The 9,387-nt window shown below is 55.5% G+C and overlaps 1 protein-coding gene across 4 annotated transcripts in view; it reads right to left on the bottom strand.

The window, feature by feature from the left end:
• Window positions 1-1,264: 1,264 nt before the first annotated feature.
• Window positions 1,265-9,387, bottom strand: part of USP2 (ubiquitin specific peptidase 2) — a 50,964-nt gene continuing 42,841 nt past the window's right edge. For all 4 annotated transcript variants that reach the window (XM_077839915.1, XM_077839917.1, XM_077839916.1 and 1 more), the window contains 9 exons: window positions 8,540-8,651; window positions 8,333-8,443; window positions 7,266-7,330; window positions 6,887-6,990; window positions 6,718-6,798; window positions 6,243-6,321; window positions 5,849-5,956; window positions 4,651-4,771; window positions 1,265-2,422 (listed from right to left, as the gene is read on the bottom strand). In XM_077839915.1, the coding sequence (XP_077696041.1) occupies window positions 2,335-2,422; window positions 4,651-4,771; window positions 5,849-5,956; window positions 6,243-6,321; window positions 6,718-6,798; window positions 6,887-6,990; window positions 7,266-7,330; window positions 8,333-8,443; window positions 8,540-8,651 (869 nt within the window). In that variant the 3' untranslated portion in view covers window positions 1,265-2,334. The remainder of the gene's footprint in view (window positions 2,423-4,650; window positions 4,772-5,848; window positions 5,957-6,242; window positions 6,322-6,717; window positions 6,799-6,886; window positions 6,991-7,265; window positions 7,331-8,332; window positions 8,444-8,539; window positions 8,652-9,387) is intronic.

Genomic DNA, 9,387 nt, shown 5'->3' with positions numbered 1-9,387 from the left:
GGCGCCAAGGCCCAGCCAGTCACATTCCTGCAGCCCCTCAAGGCGAAGCTGTTTCTCTGTTACTAAGCAGTGGAGAAAGGGCTCATTGTGCAGGAGCTTTGGGGAGAGCTGAGCTGCAGGGGGAGAGCCCAGTACTTAGGGCTCCCAAGACTGGGGCATGTTAATGGGTGGCGCGGGGGAGGGTTTACAGCAAAAGGCTTTGCTCTGGGTCTGGATCTCTGCTTCTCTAGCCAGCCCTGGGTCCCTTTTGCAGTCATAGTTCTCATTCTGTTTCATACTGCACAAGCCAGGCTCCGTGGGGCTGCAGGAGAAACTTGCTGCCTGCCTCAGGCCCAGGTTAAATGGTGGTCCCAGCTTGCTTTAGGCTCTGCTATCTTGCTCTGGGGGGCAATGGGAATCTCATAAGCCCTCTGGGCAGCCAAGAGCTGTGCCCTGGCACAGAGCACGGCTCTATCTAGCCCACTGCCACCAGTGAGTAGCCAGTGCAGGAGAAACCCCCTAGCTGGCTGGGCGAAGCTGGCCCGGGGGCGGGTTTCCACAGCTCATGCCCTTGAGCTGCAGCATTAGGCTGGGAGGAGTGCGGTCTCTCCTGTTAGCTTGGGACGCACACAGCAAGGCAAAGCCTGGGGGTGGTGTTCAAGCTAAAATTTATTCCTGTACAAGTCTCCCTTGTACTCTACACTCTTCCGCTCACCTTGCTTACACAGTAAACAAGCAATAACCAAACCAGCAACTCTGCTCTGCTCAGCCTCCCCCCAGCTGCTGTCTGGGCTGCTCCTGTAGCCACTCTTCCCCTGCAGCAGGTGCCCCCAGCCACGTTGAAAGGGGCCCTGGCTAAGCAGTTGGAAAATGTCCCTTTCAAGCTAAGTGTCAGTCCTCTTAGACCTGTTCTTGGGGCAGGGCGCAAGGAGCGGTTGAGGGAAGCAGGCAAAGCAGCCAGGATGCCCCAGCCGTGCAGTGCCAAGAACAGGCAAGTGGCACAATTCAACATGGCTGTGGGGGCATCTCTGAGCATGCCAGGGGCTAGCTTAGCTGTAGGGTGGGGTGGGATGCTCTGAATGAGGCTGGGGGGGAAGGGAGGAAGAGAACAAATTAGAGAAAAGACTAAAAAGGCAATTGAGATTCCCTGGCCAATCCAGGGGAAGCCCAGTGGGGCTGGCTTCACGCCTCTGTGGGAGGGAGAGGCTGCTGCTCACCATTCCCAACTGCTCAGAGACCCTCCCGCCCCCCTCCCCCCCCCCCCAAAAAAAAATAAAAAGCTGGCTCTCAGAAAGCTGCTGGCCCTCATGGCATAGGCTGGGCATGCCCCAGAGGATTATGGGAACATTACTTCAGCTCACATGCCCCTCCCTGCTCTCAAAACATTTTAAGGCACGGTTGTACAGCAGGCTGGTAAACCCACCCAAAGCGAGTCTCTCCCCCATCCCCGATACTCCGAGCAAGGAGGCCCCCTAGGAAACCAGTGTGGGCACTGTGGATTGAGAAAAGTCAATTAAAAATGAACTCAAGAGTATCCCCCCAAAGTGCTGAGATGCAGAACAGTCACTCCAGGACCTGTCCTGGGCTCCCTGTGCACCGCTGGGCGTCATCCACACAAATCCGGTCATAGCCTGGCCAGGGAGTTTCAAATCAATAATTCACTGCTACGACTGCTCTGTGGGCAGAGCCACCAGCCAAGTTGCCTCGGGCTATTGGAGAAGGGTGGCGGGCTATTAGTCCGGTTTGGAGGAGCAGCCCCTGGCTGCAGCGAGCAGGGTGGGGCCGAGCTGGAGAGCAGGTGTGGTGTTTCCATAGTGCAATTCAAGATGGGGTTCCCAAGCAGCAGGCTCCAAATGGTGTGGTTGCACCAGGATGAGATGGAGGTACTCTTGGGTCCCCAAACCCCACTCGTGTCTGCCCCGGGGTGGGAGGGGTTGGTTGCTTGGAGTTAATGGGACAGGCAGGCTTCTGCACCCCTTGGCATTTATTACACACTAAAGAAAAGAGCAAAATAAGCTAAGAATCCAATCCCCGCCCCTAATAGCAGGAATCGTCCAAACTGTCCAGCCCCCTCTGTGCCGGCATCCTCTCCGCTGTCTGTGCCGCCGGTTGGTCTGGGGCTCCACTTGTCTTCAGCCTCAGCCGCAATGGGCCCACGGGCAGGAGAAATCTACCCCCCCACCCCCGGCCAGGGTGCTGGCCCCATTTTAGGGGTGGTTTCTCTTGCGTCTTGTGTCGTTTTTTAAAAAACGAACCGATTAATAGAAATCCCCGCCAGAGTCGTGGCCGTCCTGGGTCTTCCCGTCTCGGCGTGGCCATGCCATGCTCCCAAGGGGCCGAGCGGGGGGGTAGGAGCTACATGTGGGAAGATGGGCTAGCCAGCTCGTAGAAGAGCAGGTAGGCGTCGCTGCTGCGCACGTGGCTGGAGGACATCGGGGTGACGCTGTAGGGAGAGAGTGGCGGTCATGGCACAGGAAGGGAAGCTACCCCCATAGCAGCCCCCAGTCACCCCACAGCTACAGAGCCACCCCCACAACACCCAGAGCCTGTGCAGTCCCCAGTCACCCCACATCTACAGATCTCCCCCAACAACACCCAGAGCCCGTGCAGCTCCCAGTCACCCCACATCTACAGAGCTACCTTCACAACCACCCTAGCCTGTGCAGTCCACAGTCACCCCACATCTACCTAGCTACCCCCACACTACCCAGAGCCCATACAGCCCGCAGTCACCCCACATCTACAGATCTCCCCTGACAACTCCCAGAGCCCGTGCAGTCCCCAGTCACCTCACATCTACAGATCTCCCCCAACACCCATTCCCCATGCAGCCCCCAGTTACCCCACTGTGATGTTGCACTCCATAAGATTTTATGAAAATATGCTAATGAGTGTGAATATAATGTAACTGGAATACGCTTCATGCAAAAGGTCTCTTGTAAGGTATCATTACAAAGCTTATAATCTACTGAGTGTGGTCATCCTATTTGTATGACTATATCATACCTGTATCTGAAAGTAGGAATATAAAACATAACTCTGAGGTCCTATTGTAGTTATGCAAAGTGTGGGCCATTAATGGTGGTTTAGAATCTTGATGGGTTCCATCAGCTAGGACAATTGACTGCAGATGGCTCTGTTACTTGCAAGCCTTCCTATGAGTCAGGCTGGGAAGAATGAAGGCTTGGGGTCTCACAGGACATGTGACCATGTCACCTGGTACTGGAATCCATCTTAAACCTGGTGCTTTTCCATTTAGAAGGAGGGGTGGGGACCCAAAGAGACAAAAGATTGCCGCCTTGTGCCAAAGGTATATAAGGGGGTGGAACAGAACAAAGGGGGCTGCAGTCATGAGAAATCCCCTAGTTTTTATCACCTGAACTGGAACAAGGACTGTACCAGGGAAAGGATTGGGCCCAGACTAGAGAGGAGTCTAGTCTGTGAAAGAAGCTTACTGGAACATCTCTGAGGGTGAGGTTTCATCTGTAATCAGTTTCTTAGTGTATTCTTCTTAGACTTGCGTGTTTTGCTTTATTTTGCTTGGTGACTTACTTTATTGTCTGTTATTACTTGGAACCACTTAAATCCTACTTGTTATACTTAATAAAATCACTTTTGTTTATTAATTAACCCAGGGTAAGCCATGAATTCCTGGGGGCGCAAACAGCTGTGCATATCTCTCTATCAGTGTTATAGAGGGTGGACAATTTATGAGTTTACCCTGTATAAGCTTTATACAGAGTAAAACAGATTTTCTGGGGTTTGGATCCCACTGGGAACTGGATATCTGGGTGCTAGAGACAGGAGCACTTCTTAAGCCGCTTTTAGTTAAGTCTGCAGCTTTTGGGGGACGTGGTTCAGACCTGGGTCTGTGTTTGCAGCAGGCTGGCGTGTCTGGCTCAACAAGACAGGGTACTGAAGTCCCAAGCTGCCAGGGAAAAGGGGCTCTCAGCACATCAGGTGGCAGTCCCAAGGGAGTTTCTCTGACTCAACCTGTCACAGCGGCATAGTCAAGCAGGATCTGTGCACAGCTGATTGCTTTGAAATGCTGGTAGTGATTTTAAGTGAGGTTTAAGTGTGTTGGCTGGAGAACAGACAAAGTGATTACCGGTTAGTTATTTTCTGTTTGCTTATTTTGGGTAAGGGAAATAGGGACAGAAAAGTAAGCAAAATAAGTAAGAGTGAAGATCAGAAGAAGCTAGAACTGCACAAGTTGCAAATTGCCCAGAAAGGCAGAATGCTGGGCGCTGGGAAAACGGGCTCACAGGTAGTCTCAGCACATCAGGTGGCAGTCCCAAGGGGGTCCCTGTGACCAAACCCATCACACCCACATCTACAGATCTCCCCCCACATCACCCAGAGCCTGTGTAGCTCCCAATCACCCCACATCTACAGATTTCCCCCAACACCCATTGCCTGCGCAGCCCCCAGTTACCCCACATCTACAGAGCTACCCCCACAACCCCCCTAGCCTGTGCAGCCCCCAGTTACCCTACATCTGCAGATCTCCCCCACAACACTCATTGCCCATGCAGCCCTCAGTCACCTCAATCCACAGAGCTGCTCCCCACATCAGCCCACAATACCCATCCACCTCCCCACATGCCCATACAGACCCCTGGCCACATGGGAAGTGGGACGGGTGCCTGGGATGCCAAGTGCCAGGATTACCGGGAGTCGTTGAAAGTGTGCCACTCGCCAGACACTGGGCTCTTGCAGTAGGCTGTGTAGTGCCCTCCCATGGTGGTCCCGGAGTGATTTGAGATGGCATACAGGTTGTAAATGGCATGATCTGTAGGGGTGGGGCAGAGCAGAGCAAACCCAGCAATTAGCGAGGGTAGGGTCCAGCGTGCTCATCCGGACCCCTGCTGCTAGAATCCCCTGCCGGGCTGGTATTGTGCCCTTGGGATTCCACTAGCAAGGCACAAAGAGCAAGACCCCAAGGACTGGGCAGAAGAATGGGGGAGGGGGTGAGCCAGGACTCCTGGGTTCTATTCTCCGCTTGGGGAGGGAGAGTGGTCTTGAGTGAGCAAGTGATTGGGGGAGCCAGGACTCCTCAGTTCTGTTCTTAGCTCTGCCACTGGCTTAGTGCATGGCTTTGTGTGTGTCACGTCCTGTGCCTCAGTTTCCACACCTGAAATACAAGGCTAAAGACATGTCCCTCGGGGGCTGGGGAATTCATCCACCACTGTCTGGTTCCCTCGAGGGTGTGGGGTAGAGGGGTGCAGCAAGGCAGAGCGTGCCGTGCAGCCTCTGCTGGGGCAGGACACAGTCCTGGGGAGACAGAACGTACCCATGCCCTGTCTGTGGGATGAGTGCACTGGCAACCAAGGACACGCAGCTAGTGGGGAGAGCTCCCTTGGGGTGGCTCATCAGCCACCAAGCTCCCTGTGCCAGGGCCCGATTCGAGGTGGCTGCAGCACGGGGAAGGTGTGCAGGCTGAAGTCTGTTGGGGATGACTCAGCTTGGGTGGCAATTGCTGGGCTGATGAGGCAATGGGATGGGTAAGTGGAAGGATCTAAGTGGGAGGGAGAGGAAACGGGAGAAGTTCAGAGGGGCAGCCTGGGTGGAGGAGAGGTGGCTGTGGGGAAGTCTGCTTTGCTGGCAGGCCGCAACCCACTCTCTTGACCTTGGTAAGTGAAGAATAAATCCGCACAGGGAGGAAGGGTCACGACTGGGTGTGTGTCTGATCTAGGGCCAGGCCGGGCAGTGTGGCACACTGGTTAGAGACAGGGGTGCTCCGTGACATGCCCCTGATGCCCAGTGGGATGCCGTGAGGGACGCTGCCCCAGCCCTGCCCCATCAGCTACGGGCTTGTTGTCTCCCTGTGCCAGCACACCCAGCCCCCGCCTTGCCCCAGGGCACTCACTGCAGCTCTGTGCGGCAAACTCCCGCAGGTCCAGGTCCTTCAGCTGGAAGCTGATGAAGGTGGTGAGCTTGCTGGTTCGTATCCTGGCTTCAGAGAAGCGCTTCAGATCTGGGGGGGCGGAGTCAAGGAAAGGGGGCAGGGCCAGGACAGATGGATGGGAGGGAAGGGTGGGAGGAGATATGCACAGAGCCCTTTGCCCTCTTGGGGATGGGCCCCGGTCTTCCTCTGGTATGTCCCACTCAGCAGAAGCTGGATCTGCTAATGCCTGGGGGTAGGAGGTGACTCCCACCCATATCCCTTTGCCCCAAGACCCCCCACCCTCCCGCCCCATGGCATATGCTGCCTAGGTGCTGGGATCTCCACTGCAGGGAGCTCCGGGGAGACTGATGGATACGAAGCACCAGGATCTTTGGAAACCTCTGGACGCTGAACTTCTTTGTGCACCTTGTCCTGGTTTTGCAACGACAGCATGTCTGGGGGAGACAAACCAGGATTAGAGGGGGATCCTGATAGCATCACCGGGGGGCTGAACCCAGGAGCCCTGGGCCAGGCCCGAGCGTGCTACCCACAGGGGAACTTCAGCAAATAGGCCCACCGTCTAGCGGAAATGGGGCACAGCGGAAGCAAATCCAAGCCTATCCCTGAGCCAAGATGGTGCCCACCTTGAGGGCAGGCGGCCTCATTCCCATGGGGCTGGGATGCGGGACCAACTGCTACAGCAAAACTGTGATGTGGGCAAATGGCGCAGTGCCGAAGGGTGGTGATCTCTGTACCGCACCTCCTGATCCCTAAACAGCAGTCTGCCTGTCCATCTGTCCCTGCCCATCCATCCCTTCCTCCCACCGTTTCCCCACCCATCCCTCCCTCACTGGCTTCTCGTCTCCATCCAGCACATCCTCCTTGGTGAAGAGCCGCAGGCAGTCCAACAGGGTCACCTCGCCGTAGCTCTTCTGTGGGGAGCAAAAAGTGAGGGTCAGAGCATGCCCAGGCAGGCAGGATGGGGGGACGCTGAGCAGCAGGTGGGGGTGGGGGCATTACCTTGGCAATGGGCAGGGACAGGTCCCAGAAGGGGTCGAAGGCCGTGGAGCAGTAACCACACTCGCTGCAGGTCAGGGAGCTCTTCAGCTGCCCGACGAAGAGATCTGGGGTGGGGTGGGAACGAGAGGGGGTGAGAGATGCCCAAGGCACTGCATGGCCCAGCCCTCACCCGGCAGGGCTCTGACCATCACAGCAACCGTGTCTTCTACCGATCTATCCATTTGTGTACTGGATGTATGGGGTCTGAGCCGGCTGCCTGCCCTCCCCTCCATAGACACTGCAATTCCCCTGCCCGCCTCCACTTCACTCCCTGGGCCTTGCTATCCTTCCATCCACTCCCTGCCCCCATGTCCTCCCCTCCCCGTACCCAGGCACTCACCTCCAATCCGGCTATCCTCCCTCTCCTGGTACTTCTGCCACATCTGCCTCCCTTTTTCATCGTCACTGCAGGGGACAAAGAAGAGACAGAGTGTGTGAGATGCCTGCCAGGGCCAGCGCCCCACCAAGCCCTGAGCTGCTTTGCAGTCTGCAGGCGGAAGCATGCCAATTAGGAGGGAGCTGCAGGGAGCATGCTCTGCCCCCTTTACGGTCACTGGTCCAGGACTGATGCTGGAAAAGCTTCTCTGGTCCTGAACTCCACTACCGCGCCAGTGGGTCTCAAACCCTTAAAAGCACGGCATGCTGAGGGCCTTCGGGCTTTGCATTTAGTCCACTTGAATTTTAGTCCAGCACCGCTGGAGCACTTGATGGCTCGCGAGTTGAGTGACATAAGAGACCAGAGCCTTACCCCCATACATCAAGCCTGGGGACTCCATATATTTGGGATCTGTGACGTGCTAATTCCAGGGCTAGCAATGCTAAACCCTACAGACATCACGGCAGGCAGGTGTGCAGAATGCCGGGCTGTTACAGGGCTGCCGGCTCCCCCGAGCTTGGAACGCGTGGGAAGAAGGGATCCCCTCACATTAGCAGGGCTTTCTTTCTTTTCTTTTCTTTTCTTTTCTTTTCTTTTCTTTTCTTTTCTGGAGGGGACAGTTACCTGCCCAGTTTGGGATCTGCTGGTGATTTTCCTTCCCTGTGGCTCGTTTATTAGGCCCCAATATCCCCTCCGCACCTGCAGCCCCTGTCTCCCCCCAGACCCCATCACAGTTGGGTTCTGGTGTCCTGGGCGTTTGCTGCCAATTTGGTCCAGCCACCACCAATCTGAACTTGCTCAGAATCACCCCAAAGAGAGAGCTGGCCAAGGCAGGCCCCTGGGGTTGGGTTTAGCTGGTGAAAAACACCTCTGGGACCCCTTCTCCAGTTCCAGGCTGGGCGTGAGCCAGCTGGCAGGGAGCGTGGCTCCCTGGCGATGATGGATGGATGCTGCTCTGCACAGGCAGCGTGCGAGAGGCACCAGTCTGTGCCACGGGCGTGGCTCTCTCCTCGCGCGCGCCGCCTACTTACGGCAGGTGGTCCAGGTTGTCCAGGTTGGATCTGGGCCGCACTAGCACCTGGTTCACCTCGCTGTGGAGCCCATCGAGGAGGAAGCGCAGGAATTCCTGAGCATCCTGCTGGCTGGAGTGGACAAGGGAAGGGTAAGGAGCCACTCCCTGGGCTCCACAAGCCCCCCACCCCGCCCCCCGTCTAGCCTAGGCTGTGGCAGAGCCTTACTTGTAGCCGACAAAGCGGGGTGCGTATCTCTGGATCTGGGTCTTGAATTCCGAGGGGCTCACCACTTCATTGGGAGACGAGGTCCAGAGCAGCTGGATCAGCTTTGCGAACTCTGCCAAGAGAGAGTGCAAACGAGGGTTACCAGGGCCTGTAGCTTGCTCCAGCCCAATCCCCCAGGTCCCTGGGGGCGTGTTCAGAACCACAGCCCCATCTACCGGCGGCTCTCCTCTGAGGGGGGACTGTCCAGCTTCTTACTCTGCAGATCTGCTCCCAGCGCATATTCACGGCCAGATCTGCTGAGCAGAGGAGCAGCAGGAAACCTGGTCTGCTCTGCCTGGCCAGGGTCTCACGGAGGGAGCTGAAGCCTACACCTTGGGTATCAGCGGCAGAGCTGGCAAACCTGGAGGAGGAGTCGTCAGCCAGTCAGATTTAAAAAGGGGTCTTATGAATGAGTCAGCGAGAAACATTTTGTCGCCACATGTTAGACACACATCTGGTGGTCATCAGCAGGGTGTTTGTAGCTGCTGGGAGTGGTGCAGTTATTCTATATCATGTCATGTTGAAACCTTAACCTGAAAAAATCATAAAATCACCAAAAAGGCCACAACTTGGAGAAACACGGTCTATTTTTTACCAAAAATTGGCAGAAAGCTTCTAAATTCAATTGCCTACGAACTATGTAGTCAAAATAATACTGTTGCAGAAAGTTTGGGGAATATTTAGCCCCTGGTGACATATTTTATGCATTTTCCCATACTTGTCTGCCTTTGGTTAAAGCAAAAGTCTGTAGTCACACGACAGTATGAGCTTGTTTGTATCATGTAATACATCAAAATATCTGTCATTAT

This window comes from Eretmochelys imbricata, chromosome 22 (genome assembly GCF_965152235.1).
Source record: "Eretmochelys imbricata isolate rEreImb1 chromosome 22, rEreImb1.hap1, whole genome shotgun sequence".
Lineage (NCBI taxonomy): Eukaryota > Metazoa > Chordata > Testudines > Cheloniidae > Eretmochelys > Eretmochelys imbricata.
The sequence above is the reverse complement of the archived record's forward strand: the minus strand, read 5'-3'. Positions and strand labels throughout refer to the sequence as shown.